This window comes from Entelurus aequoreus, linkage group LG09, assembly GCF_033978785.1.
Source record: "Entelurus aequoreus isolate RoL-2023_Sb linkage group LG09, RoL_Eaeq_v1.1, whole genome shotgun sequence".
Taxonomy (NCBI): Eukaryota; Metazoa; Chordata; class Actinopteri; order Syngnathiformes; family Syngnathidae; genus Entelurus; species Entelurus aequoreus.
Window position 1 is genome coordinate 68216743 of NC_084739.1, and position 17489 is coordinate 68234231.

The window sequence follows — 17489 nt, forward strand, 5'->3', positions numbered from 1 at the left end:
GGTGTACTAATTGTAAGTGTATCTTGTGTTTTTTATGTTGATTTAATAAAAAAAAAAAATATATATACACTACCGTTCAAAAGTTTGGGGTCACCCAAACAATTTTGTGGAATAGGCTTCATTTCTAAGAACAAGAATAGACTGTCGCGTTTCAGATGAAAGTTCTCTTTTTCTGGCCATTTTGAGCGTTTAATTGACCCCACAAATGTGATGCTCCAGAAACTCAATCTGCTCAAAGGAAGGTCAGTTTTGTAGCTTCTGTAACGAGCTAAACTGTTTTCAGATGTGTGAACATGATTGCACAAGGGTTTTCTAATCATTAATTAGCCTTCTGAGCCAATGAGCAAACACATTGTACCATTAGAACACTGGAGTGATAGTTGCTGGAAATGGGCCTCTATACACCTATGTAGATATTGCACCAACAACCAGACATTTGCAGCTAGAATAGTCATTTACCACATTAGCAATGTATAGAGTGTATTTCTTTAAAGTTAAGACTAGTTTAAAGTTATCTTCATTGAAAAATAAGGACATTTTAATGTGACCCCAAACTTTTGAACGGTAGTGTATAAATAAAAAAACAAACAATACCGATAATAAAAAAAACAATACCGATCATTTCCGATATTACATTTTAAAGCATTTATCGGCATCTGTACTATTTTGAATGCAGAAACATGAGAACTGTGTGTGTTCTTGGGTGATTACACAAAAAGTGTCGTTCCTCTTTAAAATGTTTCCAAAACTCTTACACAAGGTTCATTACAGACCTTATTGATGGTCTTTACCATTAACAAACACGAGCGTGTTACATTCACTGACAACTAAAAAAAACAGGTAAATGAGGTTCATTGAAGCCTAAGTGATCCTGCAAAATGACAAAAATGCATATGTCAGGGCCATTAAGGAATACATTGTCTTCAACGATAACACAATAATGTGTGTGAGGCTCATTAAGGACTCTGGGGGACCTTCTTGTTTACAAAAACACTCAATTAGACTCAATTGGCTTCACAGAAAGTGCATAGTACCTTCAATTAGGGACTACAGTACATTGTTGTCAGGGTTTATAAAAAACAAGTTTATTAAGGACTCCAGATTGTGTTGATGTTTACAACTAAAGTCATGTTTGGGCCACTTTGTTTTCATCATTTCCAAAAATAAGTTCAGTATATTATGTTTATTAAAGATGTTTGATTAAAGTCTTTACACAAATGTGTACTCCAGATCAGTGCTTCTCAAACTTGTTTCACCAAATACCACCATAATGACATCATTACATACAGTAGTGTAGTAGACCTAAGTATTCATTAAGTACCACCATAATGACAACATTAAATACAGTAGTGTAGTAGACCCAAGTATTCATTAAGTACCACCATAATGACATCATTAAATACAGTAGTGTAGTAGACCTAAGTATTCATTAAGTACCACCATAATGACAACATTAAATACAGTAGTGTAGTAGACCTAAGTATTCATTAAGTACCACCATAATGACATCATTAAATACAGTAGTGTAGTAGACCTAAGTATTCATTAAGTACCACCATAATGACATCATTAAATACAGTAGTGTAGTAGACCTAAGTATTCATTAAGTACCACCATAATGACATCATTAAATACAGTAGTGTAGTAGACCTAAGTATTCATTAAGTACCACGATAATGACATCATTAAATACAGTAGTGTAGTAGACCTAAGTATTCATTAAGTACCACCATAATGACATCATTACATACAGTAGTGTAGTAGACCTAAGTATTCATTAAGTACCACCATAATGACAACATTAAATACAGTAGTGTAGTAGACCTAAGTATTCATTAAGTACCACCATAATGACAACATTAAATACAGTAGTGTAGTAGACCTAAGTATTCATTAAGTACCACTATAATGACATCATTAAATACAGTAGTGTAGTAGACCTAAGTATTCATTAAGTACCACCATAATGACATTATTAAATACAGTAGTGTAGTAGACCTAAGTATTCATTAAGTACCACCATAATGACATCATTAAATACAGTAGTGTAGTAGACCTAAGTATTCATTAAGTACCACCATAATGACATCATTAAATGCAGTAGAGTAGTAGACCTAAGTATTCATTAAGTACCACCATAATGACAACATTAAATACAGTAGTGTAGTAGACCTAAGTATTCATTAAGTACCACCATAATGACCACATTAAATACAGTAGTGTAGTAGACCTAAGTATTCATTAAGTACCACCATAATGACAACATTAAATACAGTAGTGTAGTAGACCCAAGTATTCATTAAGTACCAATATAATGACAACATTAAATACAGTAGTGTAGTAGACCTAAGTATTCAATAAGTACCACCATAATGACAACATTAAATACAGTAGTGTAGTAGACCTAAGTATTCATTAAGTACCACCATAATGACAACATTAAATACAGTAGTGTAGTAGACCTAAGTATTCATTAAGTACCACCATAATGACAACATTAAATACAGTAGTGTAGTAGACCTAAGTATTCATTAAGTACCAACATAATGACCACATTAAATACAGTAGTGTAGTAGACCCAAGTATTCATTAAGTACCACCATAATGACAACATTAAATACAGTAGTGTAGTAGACCTAAGTATTCATTAAGTACCACCATAATGACATCATTAAATACAGTAGTGTAGTAGACCTAAGTATTCATTAAGTACCACCATAATGACATCATTAAATACAGTAGTGTAGTAGACCTAAGTATTCATTAAGTACCACCATAATGACATCATTAAATACAGTAGTGTAGTAGACCTAAGTATTCATTAAGTACCACTATAATGACATCATTAAATACAGTAGTGTAGTAGACCTAAGTATTCATTAAGTACCACCATAATGACATCATTAAATACAGTAGTGTAGTAGACCTAAGTATTCATTAAGTACCACCATAATGACATCATTAAATACAGTAGTGTAGTAGACCTAAGTATTCATTAAGTACCACCATAATGACAACATTAAATACAGTAGTGTAGTAGACCTAAGTATTCATTAAGTACCACCATAATGACATCATTAAATGCAGTAGAGTAGTAGACCTAAGTATTCATTAAGTACCACCATAATGACAACATTAAATACAGTAGTGTAGTAGACCTAAGTATTCATTAAGTACCACCATAATGACATCATTACATACAGTAGTGTAGTAGACCCAAGTATTCATTAAGTACCACCATAATGACAACATTAAATACAGTAGTGTAGTAGACCTAAGTATTCATTAAGTACCACCATAATGACATCATTAAATACAGTAGTGTAGTAGACCTAAGTATTCATTAAGTACCACCATAATGACATCATTAAATACAGTAGTGTAGTAGACCTAAGTATTCATTAAGTACCACCATAATGACAACATTAAATACAGTAGTGTAGTAGACCTAAGTATTCATTAAGTACCACCATAATGACAACATTAAATACAGTAGTGTAGTAGACCTAAGTATTCATTAAGTACCACCATAATGACATCATTAAATGCAGTAGAGTAGTAGACCTAAGTATTCATTAAGTACCACCATAATGACAACATTAAATACAGTAGTGTAGTAGACCTAAGTATTCATTAAGTACCACTATAATAACAACATTAAATACAGTAGCGTAGTAGACCTAAGTATTGATAAAAAACAACTGATTTAATAGATGTAATATTTTTGGCCACAGTAACATTATACACAGTTTGAACGGTAACGCTGTGTTTGAATATAGCAAACTAAAACACTATTTTAATGAAGTGATTCTTTGGCGTGCCACTAGATGGAGCCTGCGTACCACAGTTTTAGAACCCCTGCCCGAGCTTCATTGAGGACTCAAGATAGATAGAAGGATTTTGAATCGAATCCTGACCCCCAAGACTCACAGTCCCACAAACGAGTCCTGAATGTTGACCAAAGTCCATTCATTAAGGACTAGTTGGTCATTAGGTGGAGTCGGGGCAACAACAACGGCTACATTAGCGTAATTGAAGACTAAATTGTGTCGAATGTTCACAAAAACATGTTCCTGACGCTGATGAAGGACTAAATTGCCTTCAGTGCGCACACAAAAAGCTGCTTGTTAGCTGGACTGAAGACTTTTAGATTGAAGAGATGGATGGATGTTCCTGTCACTGACTCGTTGCCTGGCAACCGGCCCAATCTCCAAGCTCTCTAACCGAGTGAACAACCCTTTACCCTGGAAACACTTTCTCTCTCGCTCTCCCGACTCTGCAAACCACCAGCACTTTGATTAGTGAGCGGAGAAGGTGCACACAGTAACTAATTAAAGTTACCCGTTCTTGTACCAACCATTCGTTGAATTACTCCTAAATCAATGCAATTAAATATCTGTCATATTAGAGCACAGTGCGCGTGTGTGTGTGCCTTTAAAAGGCGGTGCCTGTTGCCAACGGAGCTGTGTTTGCTAGCTTTAGCCGTTAGCATCTTTTGAATCTTCTCACCGGATTGTGTTACCGCTGCTTGGTAATAGAGATTGAATAGCTGTCATAGCTTCTTGTCAACAGACGGGGTATTGTTTGGATGGTAACACATTGATTTGTTGTTGATTATTCCCATCGTGTGCGTGTGTTGTCGTCTGCAGTGTCACAGTGTGATGGTGCCTTTGATATCAAGTTCATTTCTTCTTGTCAATAAACGGGGTATTGTTTGGATGGTAGGTTTATCACTTTATCCATTGATTTGTTGTTGATTATTCCCATTGTGTGCGTCTGTTGTTGTCTGCTGTGTCACAGTGTGATGGTGCCTCTTCCTGTTTGATATCAATGTAATTTCTTATCGTCAATAAACGGGGTATTGTTTGGATGGCAAGTTTATCACTGTATTTATCGATTTGTTGTTTATAATTCCCATTGTGTGCGTGTGTGGTTGTCTGTAGTGTCACAGGGTGATAGTTCCTCTTCCTGTTTGATATCAAGTTAATTTCTTATTGTCAACAAACGGGGTATTGTTTGGATGGTAAGTTTGTGACTTCAATCATTGATTTGTTGTTGATTATTCCCGTCGTGTGCATGTGTTGTCGTCTGCAGTGTCACAGTGTGATGGTGCCTCTTCCTGTTTGATATCAAGGTAATTTCTTATCGTCAACAAACGGGGTATTGTTTGTACGGGAAGTTTATCACTTTATTCATTGATTTGTTGTTCATTATTCCCACTGTGTGCGTGTGCGTATGTCGTTGTCTGCAGTGTCACAGTGTGATGGTGCCTCTTCCTGTTTGATATCAAGGTAATTTCTTATCGTCAATAAACGGGGTATTGTTTGGATGTCAATTTTATCACTGTATTTATCGATTTGTTGTTTATAATTCCCATTGTGTGCGTGTGTGGTTGTCTGCAGTGTCACAGTGTGATGTTGCCTCTTCCTGTTTGATATCAAGTTAATTTCTTATTGTCAACAAACGGGGTATTGTTTGGATGGTAAGTTTGTCACTTCAATCATTGATTTGTTGTTGATTATTCCCATTGTGTGCACGTGTTGTCGTCTGCAGTGTCACAGTGTGATGGTGCCTCTTCCTGTTTGATATCAAGTTCATTTCTTATTGTCAATAAACGGGGTATTGTTTGGATGGCAAGTTCATCACTTTATCCATTGATTTGTTGTTGATTATTCCCATTGTGTGCGTCTGTTGTTGTCTGCTGTATCACAGTGTGATGGTGCCTCTTCCTGTTTGATATCAAGGTAATTTCTTATCGTCAATAAACGGGGTATTGTTTGGATGTCAATTTTATCACTGTATGTATCGATTTTTTTGTTTATAATTCCCATTGTGTGCGAGTGTGGTTGTCTGCAGTGTCACAGTGTGATGGTGCCTCTTCCTGTTTGATATCAAGGTAATTTTTTATCGTCAATAAACGGGGTATTGTTTGGATGGCAAGTTTGTCACTTCAATCATTGATTTGTTGTTGATTATTCCCGTCGTGTGCACGTGTTGTCGTCTGCAGTGTCACAGTGTGATGGTGCCTCTTCCTGTTTGATATCAAGTTCATTTCTTATTGTCAATAAACGGGGTATTGTTTGGATGGCAAGTTCATCACTTTATCCATTGATTTGTTGTTGCTTATTCCCATTGTGTGCGTCTGTTGTTGTCTGCTGTGTCACAGTGTGATGGTGCCTCTTCCTGTTTGATATCAAGGTAATTTCTTATCGTCAATAAACGGGGTATTGTTTGGATGTCAATTTTATCACTGTATGTATCGATTTTTTGTTTATAATTCCCATTGTGTGCGAGTGTGGTTGTCTGCAGTGTCACAGTGTGATGGTGCCTCTTCCTGTTTGATATCAAGGTAATTTTTTATCGTCAATAAACGGGGTATTGTTTGGATGGCAAGTTTATCACTGTATTTATCGATTTGTTGTTTATAATTCCCATTGTGTGCGTGTGTGGTTGTCTGTAGTGTCACAGTGTGATAGTTCCTCTTCCTGTTTGATATCAAGTTAATTTCTTATTGTCAACAAACGGGGTATTGTTTGGATGGTAAGTTTGTCACTTCAATCATTGATTTGTTGTTGATTATTCCCGTCGTGTGCACGTGTTGTCGTCTGCAGTGTCACAGTGTGATGGTGCCTCTTCCTGTTTGATATCAAGTTCATTACTTATTGTCAATAAACGGGGTATTGTTTGGATGGCAAGTTTATCACTTTTTTCATTGATTTGTTGTTCATCATTTCCGTCGTGTATGTGTGTTGTTGTCCGCTGTGTCACAGTGTGATGTTGCCTCTTCCTGTTTGATATCAAGTTCATTTCTTTTTGTCAATAAACGGGGTATTTTTTGGACGGCAAGTTTATCACTTTATCCATTGATTTGTTGTTGACTATTCCCATTGTGTGCGTCTGTTGTTGTCTGCTGTGTCACAGTGTGATGTTGCCTCTTCCTGTTTGATATCAAGGTAATGTCTTATCGTCAATAAACGGGGTATTGCTTGGATGTCAATTTTATCACTGTATTTATCGATTTGTTGTTTATAATTCCCATTGTGTGCGCGTGTGGTTGTCTGCAGTGTCACAGTGTGATGGTGTCTCTTCCCGTTTGATATCAAGTTAATTTTTTATTGTCAATAAACGGGGTATTGTTTGGACGGCAAGTTTATCACTTTATCCATTGATTTGTTGTTGACTATTCCCATTGTGTGCGTCTGTTGTTGTCTGCTGTGTCACAGTGTGATGGTGCCTCTTCCTGTTTGATATCAAGGTAATTTTTTATCGTCAATAAACGGGGTATTGTTTGGATGTCAAGTTTATCACTGTATTTATCGATTTGTTGTTTATAATTCCCATTGTGTGCGTCTGTTGTTGTCTGCTGTGTCACAGTGTGATGGTGCCTCTTCCTGTTTGATATCAAGTTCATTTATTTTTGTCAATAAACGGGGTATTTTTTGGATGGCAAGTTTATCACTTTATCCATTGATTTGTTGTTGATTATTCCCATTGTGTGCGTCTGCTGTTGTCTGCTGTGTGCCTCTTCCTGTTTGATATCAAGGTAATTTCTTATCGTCAATAAACGGGGTATTGTTTGGATGGCAAGTTTATCACTGTACTTATCGATTTGTTGTTTATAATTCCCATTGTGTGCGCGTGTGGTTGTCTGCAGTGTCACAGTGTGATGGTGTCTCTTCCCGTCTAATATCAAGTTCATTTCTTGTCGTCAATAAACGGGGTATTGTTTGGATGGCAAGTTTATCACTTTATTCATTGATTTGTTGTTCATTATTCCCATTGTGTGTGTGTGTGTTGTTGTCTGCAGTGTCACAGTGTGATGGTGCCTCTTCCCGTTTGATATCAAGTTCATTTCTTCTTGTCAACAAACGGGGTATTGTTTGGATGGCGTTGTAACGGACCTAAAAGCAATTAAGTAGATTACTCGTGACGAGATAACGCCGTTACTATTCCTTATCGGCTTGCTCCTTGCCTTAACCACGCGAGCCGACCGTGGCGCGGTGTTTAAGTGCGTAATGAGGTCTGGGTGTGCGTCATTAGTGTGGAGTGCGTACTTCTGAGAGAAGAGGTCTCTGTAAGGGCTGCCGTGCTGCAGGGCCACGCCGTAGCCTCTGGTGCTGATGCTGTTGCCGGCCACCGTCAGCGTGCAGTCGTCGTCGGTCAGAGCGGCGTATTCCACCGCCGCCATGTCCCACAGGAAGGCGTACGACTCCCGCTTTGCCTGCATTGATGGGAAACACACAGGGGGGTTCACAAAGGATAATTACGGCACATGCAAAAGCCGGGTGACATCTCCAGGCGGAGAGAACGTCTCAAATATGTATGAGCTGCATTGATTCTTGACAGATCAATTCGCCATTGTTGGGGGGAGATGAGCCAAAAGTGACGAGCAAACATGAACACTGGAAGAAAGAAGCGGGAGAACTTTTATGCCACCTGAAGTCTTGCATGAGTCTCACCACCATTTCCCGTTTCTTTGCAGTACTTCTTCGTACTCCAACTTTGGGGAACTTTTCCCAATGCACACCTCTCACATCTTGTTCCCAATTAGGTGGGCAGTTAAAACCAAGTCGTTTGTGTCCTGGGTTTACAAAACACGCATGGCGCGTTCTTTAGAGGCTCCAGCTGGTCCGCGATGTTTACAGGAATGTGCGCGTGAAGTTCAGTCTTCAATGTTTACAAAAACGCACAAAATCACCGCAATGTTTACAAAACACATACCATATCGTAACGTCTCTAAGTGGTCTGTAATGTTTACGAACCACAGAGAAGCAAAGTCCATGATTTTTAAGTTTGAACACCCGAAAACGGCGAGCATAAAATAATAGTATACTATTATTAGCATGCTAGCACTTAACTGGGTAAGAAGAAATACCAAAAATGCACCACGTGTAGGTGTAAACATAGCGAGTAGCAAAAAAGCTAGCATTAAACATTGGCATGCTAATATAATAGAGCAGTGGTTTTTAACCTGGGTTCGATGGAACCCTAGGGGTTCGGTGAGTCAAAACACACCCGACTCATCATATAAATACAAACTTCTCCCTATCGCCGTATTACGGATACGGCAACAGCTGACTGATTTGCAGGTGTGTAATTTGTTGTGAGTTTATGCACTGTGTTGGTTTTGTTGTTTGAACAAGGTGATGTTCATGCACGCTTCATTTTGTGCAACAATAATAAAACATGGTAACACTTTAGTATGGGGAACATATTCACAATTAATTAGTTGCTTATTAACATGCAAATTAGTAACATATTGGCTCTTAACTAGTCATTATTAAGTACTTATTAAAGGCCTACTGAAATGATTTTTTTTAAATTTAAACGGGGATAGCAGATCCATTCTATGTGTCATACTTGATCATTTTGCGATATTGACATATTTTTGCTGAAAGGATTTAGTATAGAACAACGTCGATAAAGTTGGCAACTTTTGGTCTCCGATAAAAAAAAAGCCTTGCCCCTACCGGAAGTAGCGTGACGTAGACGGTTGTTCACTCCCTCATATTTTCCTATTGTTTTCAACGCAGCTAGAGCGATTCGGACCGAGAAAGCGACGATTACCCCATTCATTTGAGCGAGGATGAAAGATTCGTGGATGAGGAACGTTAGAGTGACGGACTAGAATGCAGTGAAATACATATTTTTTTTCGCTCTGACCGTAACTTAGGTACAAGCTGGCTCATTGGATTCCACACTCTCTCCTTTTTCTATTGTGGATCACGGATTTGTATTTTAAACCACCTCGGATACTATATCCTCTTGAAAATGAGAGTCGAGAACGCGAAATGGACATTACAGTGCCTTTTATCTCCACGACAATACATCGACGAAGCTCTTTAGCATCTTTAGCATGAGCTAACGTGATAGCATCTGTCTCAAATGCAGATAGAAACAAAATAAATAAATCCCTGACTGGAAGGATAGATAGAAAATCAACAATACTATTAAACCGTGGACATGTAAATACACGGTTAATGCTTTCCAGGCTGGCGAAGGTTAACAATGCTGTGCCAACGACGCCATTGAAGCTAACTTAGCAACTTAGCAACGGGACCTCACAGAGCTATGCTAAAAACATTAGCTCTCCACCTACGCCAGCCAGCCCTCATCTACTCATCAACACCCGTGCTCACCTGCGTTCCAGCGATCGGCAGAAGGACGAAGGACTTCACCCGATGCGTTTGGCGGCCCGGAGACGTAGGAAGTCAAGGTGAGGTCGGCGGCTAGCGCGGCTAGCGCGGCTAGCGCTCCAACAAAGTCCTCCTGGTTGTGTTGCTGTAGTCCGCTGCTAATACACAGATCCCACCTACAACTGTCTTCTTTGCAGCCTTCATTGTTCATTAAACAAATTGCAAAAGATGTCCAGAATACTGTGGAATTATGAAATGAAAACAGAGCTTTTTGTATAGGATTCTACGGAGTACCATAACTTCCGTTACACTGACTTCGTCACGCGCATACGTCATCATACCGCGACGTTTCAGCCGGATATTTCCCGGGAAGTTTTAAATGTCACTTTATAAGTTAACCCGGCCGTATTGGCATGTGTTGCAATGTTAAGATTTCATCATTGATATATAAACTATCAGACTGCGTGGTCGGTAGTAGTGGCTTTCAGTAGGCCTTTAAAACCTTTTTAGCCAGGGTTAAAGTAGACAAATGTGTGGACAAAATGAGACGTTAAGCAGCGAGCTACATGAACGTATTTGTTTGCATTCTGCTGCATTATAAAAGAGTGGGTTCCATTTCAATCGGCCCATTTTAAATTTGTTTCCAGAATAGCGTCGCCACGGTAACACGCAATGTTCCCAACTATAAATACCGGCGTCGGCGCAATCGAGACCTTTCCGACGAATTAAGATATGTCGGGGTTCATTGGCCGGTTTGCCTCGCATTAATCGCGGCAGAATAAGATGGAAGACGAATAAAGAAGTCGTCGTAGGAATATGAATATATCTAAGACAAATACGGCACTGGCATAAATATACAACATAAATAAGACTTCTTTGAATCTTTTTTCAATTAGCAATGTACCGGAGCTGCATTATTTGAAGCGCAAAGTGGCGTTGGAGGATTCTTTATTAGGTTGAATGAAAATGAAGTGCTGCATTCGTGTCATTGCATCCTTTTCTGGACTTTGGTGACCTTTCCCCTGGTCGATACATTCCAATTACAGTGGAACTGGTAGAATAATTATGTGTAAAGTAATCACACAACTTTAGTATGCTTAAAGTCCGTTGTTATAGTTCAGGGGTCACCAACGCAGTGCCCGCGGGCACCAGGTAGCCCGTAAGGACCAGATGAGTCTAAAAATAGCTCAAATAGCAGCACTTACCAGTGAGCTGCCTCTACTTTTTAAATTGTATTTATTTACTAGCAAGCTGGTCTCGCTTCGCCCGACATTTTTAATTCTAAGAGAGACAAAACTCAAATAAAATTTGAAAATCCAAGAAAATATTTTAAAGACTTGGTCTTCACTTGTTTAAATAAATTCATTAGTTTTTTCACTTTGCTTCTTATAACTTTCAGAAAGACAAATTTAGAGAAAAAATACAACCTTAAAAATGATTTTAGGATTTTTAAACACAGATACCTTTTTACCTTTTAAATCCCTTCCTCTTCTTTCCTGACAATTGAAATCAATGTTCAAGTACATTTTTTTTATTGTAAAGAATAATAAATACATTTTGATTTAATTCTTCATTTTAGCTTCTGTTTTTTCGACGAAGAATATTTGTGAAATATTTCTTCAAACTTATCATGATTAAAATTCAAAAAAAATATTCTGGAAAAATCTAGAAAATCTGTAGAATCAAATTTTAATCTTATTTCAAAGTCTTTTGAATTTATTTTAAAATTTTTGTTCTGGAAAATCTAGAAGAAATAATGACTTGTCTTTGTTAGAAATATAGCTTGGTCCAATTTGTTATATATTCTAACAAAGTGCAGATTAGATTTTAACCTATTTAAAACATGTCATCAAAATTCTAAAATTAATCTTAATCAGGAAAAATTACTAATGATGTTCCATAAATTCTTTTTTTTATTTTTTCAAAAAGATTCGAATTAGCTAGTTTTTTCAGTTGAATTTTGAATTTTAAAGAGTCGAAATTGAAGATAAACTATGTTTCAAAATTTAATTGTCATTTTTTTCGTTTTTTCTACTCTTTTAAACCGTTCAATTAAGTGTAAATATCATTAATTATTAATAATAACATAGAGTTAAAGGTAAATTGAGCAAATTGGCTATTTCTGGCAATTTATTTAAGTGTGTATCAAACTGGTAGCCCTTCGCATTAATCAGTACCCAAGAAGTAGCTCTTGGTTTCAAAAAGGTTGGTGACCCCTGCTATAGTTATTAGCTATTGTGCTCAAGTTAGATTTTTGTATCTGTGCAAAGCTGGCAATCCAAAAGATTGCCAGCCGTCTCTATCAGTGTTGTGTCCAGACTCGGTCTGCTGACTGCCAAGGCCGAACACCGCCGTGACGCAGACAGAGCAGAGACAAGGCGACATCACCTCCGTCAACTAATTTTCATTCATTCTATAATCATATATTGTGTCTAACTGGAGTTGTCGAGATTACCCCCTCCCCTCAGCGACAGCATCAGTGATGTAACAGGGACCTTCCAAATAAATAGAGGAAGCAGGCGGGCTGGACTTTTAGAACGTAGTTTGGATCTGTAACTAGAATACAGCCCAAAACACGTGTCTCCTCATGAGCTAAATTGAACTCTGTCTCTGCATGATTCCTTGCTTCTTGTCTGATTATTAGATGTCATCAGTGTTTGAACCTGACACGGGACCTCACTTGCGAGAGGTCCCGGGTTCAAATCCCGGACGAGCCCCCAAATTGTTGCGTTGACCAGCTCTTCCTCTCAGGGATTTTAAGGTGCTGGTCACTCCCAAGTTATTTTTATGGCACATAAGCTGGAGTTTAAATTGATCACCAGGCAGTAGTTGTTATTTTGTGGTTTATTCTCAAAGCTTTGACAATAAACGTGAGACCCATCCAGTACAGAAGCGTTTCCTAGCCCAGCCTAGATCGATCTCCCCTCCAAACCCCCGGAAGTCCTCGTTGTTTTGACTACTCCCTGAGTTATCTCTACTCCCTGCATTCCAGTGCTAGAAGGCCGACACACATTACTATGAGAGAGAAAGAATGAAGAATACTAGCTATTTTGTAATATGACTATGGAAGTAAAGAAGTAACACTTAAATATGGATATATGTAAAAAATCTCCTTCCGTCAATTTCAACATCTTCTCTCCCCGCGTCACACCTTTTAACCGTAAATCTAGCCAACGTAGAGCCCCAACTACCGACAAAGATGATGAAAAGTTACTTTTCAGACATAAGACACAAGAGCCGCGAGCGCCGACTGAACGCAAAGAAGACGAGGATGGGACTGGAATCCTTTCGGGTTTTTGTTTGTTGACGCAACGACGCTCTTGCCAGTGGTGTCCTCAACACGCCGAGTATTTCCACAGACGACAACAAACCTTTTCACCTCACGTCTCATTAGCCAAAGTTGGAAAGTTGTCTCATTGTTGTAAAAAGCACACACACTCAAGGAGGAACCTTATTTCGCTATTTGCTGGGTAATAAAATGGCAGAGCTGCAAATCAAACAAAAAACATCATTACGGGTACCTCAAAAAGGTTCATACAGTATACTTTTCAAATGTTCTTGTCGTCAGGCAATATTTTGGGTATATCTGAAGAAGACTACAGATGACAGTCCAAACATGTCAGGTAAAAAAATCCATCTCATATACCGAAAATATTGTCTGGCCACAAGAACATTAGAAAAGTATAACTAGAAAATTCCTGCGGACATTTTGATGGGCCTGCTATCTGTGCCCCGGACCGTCGGAAGCCGCCGTGCTTTGAAGATGGTGCCGAGTGTCTGAATCCGAGAGTTTTAGGTGTATCGGTACAAAATGAGCGACACAGCTAGCCTAAAACATTAGCATGCTTACATTTAGCATGTGTGCAAACGGGAGCATGATAGCAGTTGGCATGGTTCATATACCAAGTTATATGACTCAAAGGTGTATGGCTGCGAAAATAGAGAAAAAAAAGTGTAAAATTAGATGAAAAACTTAGCACGCTTAAGTTAGCTTGCCAGCATGCTATCGTTTGCAACTGTTGGCGAATGTCACATACCAAGTTATATGATGCTGGTGTCAGCGGTTGCAAAACTAGCTCAAAAAGTTAGCATGCTAATGTTAGCATGTTAGCAAGCTAAGGTTAGCTTGTGTCACATACCACGTTATATGACTCAAAGGTGTGTGGCTGCGAAAATAGACAAAACAAGTGTAAAATTAGATGAAAAACGTAGCATGCTTAAGCTAGCTTGCCAACATGCTATTGATTGCGTGTTAATAGTTAACAAATGTCACATACCAAGTTATATGACTCTGGTGTAAACGGTTGCAAAAATAGTTCAAAAAGTTAGCATGCTAATGTTAGCATGTTAGCAAGCAAACGTTAGCATGCTAACAGTCAGCTTGTGTCACCTACCAAGTTATATGACTCTAAGGTGTATGGCTGGGGAATTCGAGGAAACAAGTCTAAAATGTGCTAAAAAAGTAGGCCTATCCCCAGGTGCATGTCTTTGGAGGTGGGGGGGGGGCCTTGTCCCCAGGTGCATGTCTTTGGAGGTGGGAGGGGCCTGTCTCCAGGTGCATGTATTTGGGAGTGGAGGGGCCTATCCCCAGGTGCATGTCTCTGGAGGTGGAAAGGGGCTTATCCCCAGGTGCCTGTCTTTGGGGGTGGGAGGGGCCTATCCCCAGGTGCATGTCTTTGGGAGTGGGAGGGGCCTATCCCCAGGTGCATGTCTTTGGGAGTGGGAGGGGCCTATCCCCAGGTGCATGTCTTTGGGAGTGGGAGGGGCCTGTCCCCAGGTGCATGCCTTTGGGGGTAGAAGGGGTTTTATCCCCAGGTGCATGTCCTTGGGGGTGGGAGGGACCTATCCCCAGGTGCATGCCTTTGGGAGTGGGAGGGGTTTCATCCCCAGGTGCATGTCCTTGGGGGTGGGAGGGGCCTATCCCCAGGTGCATGCCTTTGGGAGTGGGAGGGGTTTTATCCCCAGGTGCATGTCCTTGGGGGTGGGAGGGGCCTATCCCCAGGTGCATGCCTTTGGGAGTGGGAGGGGTTTTATCCCCAGGTGCATGTCCTTGGGGGTGGGAGGGGCCTATCCCCAGGTGCATGCCTTTGGGGGTAGAAGGGGTTTATCCCCAGGTGCATGTCCTTGGGGGTGGGAGGGGCCTATCCCCAGGTGCATGTCTTGGGAGGTGGGAGAAAGCCGGAGTGCCCGGACGGAACCCTCGCAGCCACGGGGAGAACATGCAAACCCCACACAGAAAGACCCCGAGCCCGGGGATCGAACCCAGGACCTTCTCACTGTGAGGCACGAGTGTTAAGCACTTCACCACCGTACCGAGTATCTGCAAAAGCCCTGTGTTTCCGAGACATGTGAGCGGTACACAATGATTTTAACTTGAAAGTATTTGTACAACCTTTCACTGGGCAACCCAAACCGCCAACATGTGGAAATTCCACACAAACCCCTGCTTCAATCTCTAAAGCAAGCATATATTTGACATGCTACTACCAACGGTTCTATGACCATATTGGTATGTTTGCATTGGAGGTGTAGAAAAGTCAGCACACAGAAATGTTAGCAGAAATATGAAAAATAAAGTAGTGTACAAATGAGGAGCTCTCGACTCCTTAGATATGCGGACTTCATTGATATTTGTTGAATTATGGATTGCATCTTCTGCGGCCCCCAGGGGCCCCCGGTAGTTAGCAGGCTTGATGGACAGAGAGCAGAGGAGGCCTCATCAAATATTACTTGGCTAGAATTGATATTTGGAAAAATAAGCCTCAATATAAATATGTTATAAAGAGCGTTTGTGGCGAGAAGATTTCACAACACTCAAGACGTGGAGCCAAGGTTCTTGACCAAAGACTAGAGGAACGTGTTACCTTCTTGATGCCTTCTTCGGGGCCAGAGACGGAGTTTTCCAAGCCGTTGTTCTTGTTGACCGTCTTCCAGAGGTCAGCAAAGGTGCTGTCCTGCTCCAGAGGGTTGGTGCCTTTGGCCTGGAAGTAGTCGTACACCGCAGAGTCCCTCACCGTGCCGTACACCAGGTCCACCTGCTTGGACAGGTCCTGGAAAGACCTGGAGGGGTGGGATAGGACTTTACCGTCATTGCACTTCAAAAGGTGTGTATTTTCCGTGGCTGAGTGGCTGTTGGCCAGCTTGGTGCTGTCACAAACGCCATGACGCAGTCCGACAGAAGTCAACAACAACAACATGTGTAAATCTCGACGCAGGTTGCTTGCAGCCCGGGAAAACAATCCTGATTGGAATGTTTTTGTCTGGGCGAGAGAAAACTAAAGTTAACTTTTCACTCTAATTGTTGACTTCTGGTCCTCAAATTCGTCATACTTTGCCATGCAGAGCAGACGGTCTCCAAGATGTTGTCCAGTTTGAGATTAGGTCTAAATCACAAAAGCCTGAGTGCCCAGACCTCTGCCCGAATCTTCCAATCACTTGTGGCAGCTATATATATATATATATATATATATATATATATATATATATATATATATATATATATATATATATATATATATATATATATACACACTTATGTTTGTGTATATTATATACAGTATATATATATATATATATATGTATGTATATGTATTTATATATATATATATATATATATATATATATAAATACATATACATATATATGTATATGTATATATATATATATATATATATATATATATATATATATATATATATATATATATATATATATATATATATATATATATATATATATATATGTCTATATAAATATACTTTTATGTATACATATGTGTATATATATATATATGTATATACAAATTTATATATGTACATATATATACATATATATACATACATACATATATATATATATATATATATATATATATATATATATATATATATATATATATATATATATATACATATATATATATATATATATATATATATGTATATAAAATTGTATATGTGTACACATATATATACATACATATATATATATATATACTGTATATATATATACTGTATACATATAAAAAAAATAAAATATATATATATATATATATATATAATTATATATATATATACATACACATATATATATATATATATACATACACATATATATATATATATACATACACATATATATATATATATATATATATATATATATATATATATATATATATATATATATATATATATATATATATATATATATATATATATATATATATATATATATATATATATATATATATATATATATATATATATATATATATATAAATAATAACATCAACAAAGCTCCCTTTTGTGCATTCACGCATAGCATTAAAAGTTTGGTGGACAAAATGAGACA

At 38.4% G+C, this 17489-nt stretch overlaps 1 protein-coding gene across 1 annotated transcript in view; it reads right to left on the reverse strand.

The window, feature by feature from the left end:
- The window catches only part of LOC133657656 (glutamate receptor ionotropic, delta-1-like), a 1080304-nt gene that overhangs the window by 16806 nt on the left and 1046009 nt on the right, over window positions 1-17489 (reverse strand). Inside the window, exons 13-14 of the mRNA XM_062059243.1 lie at window positions 16001-16196; window positions 8055-8221 (exon numbers count right to left, since the gene is read on the reverse strand). Coding sequence (XP_061915227.1) covers window positions 8055-8221; window positions 16001-16196 — 363 coding nt within the window. The remainder of the gene's footprint in view (window positions 1-8054; window positions 8222-16000; window positions 16197-17489) is intronic.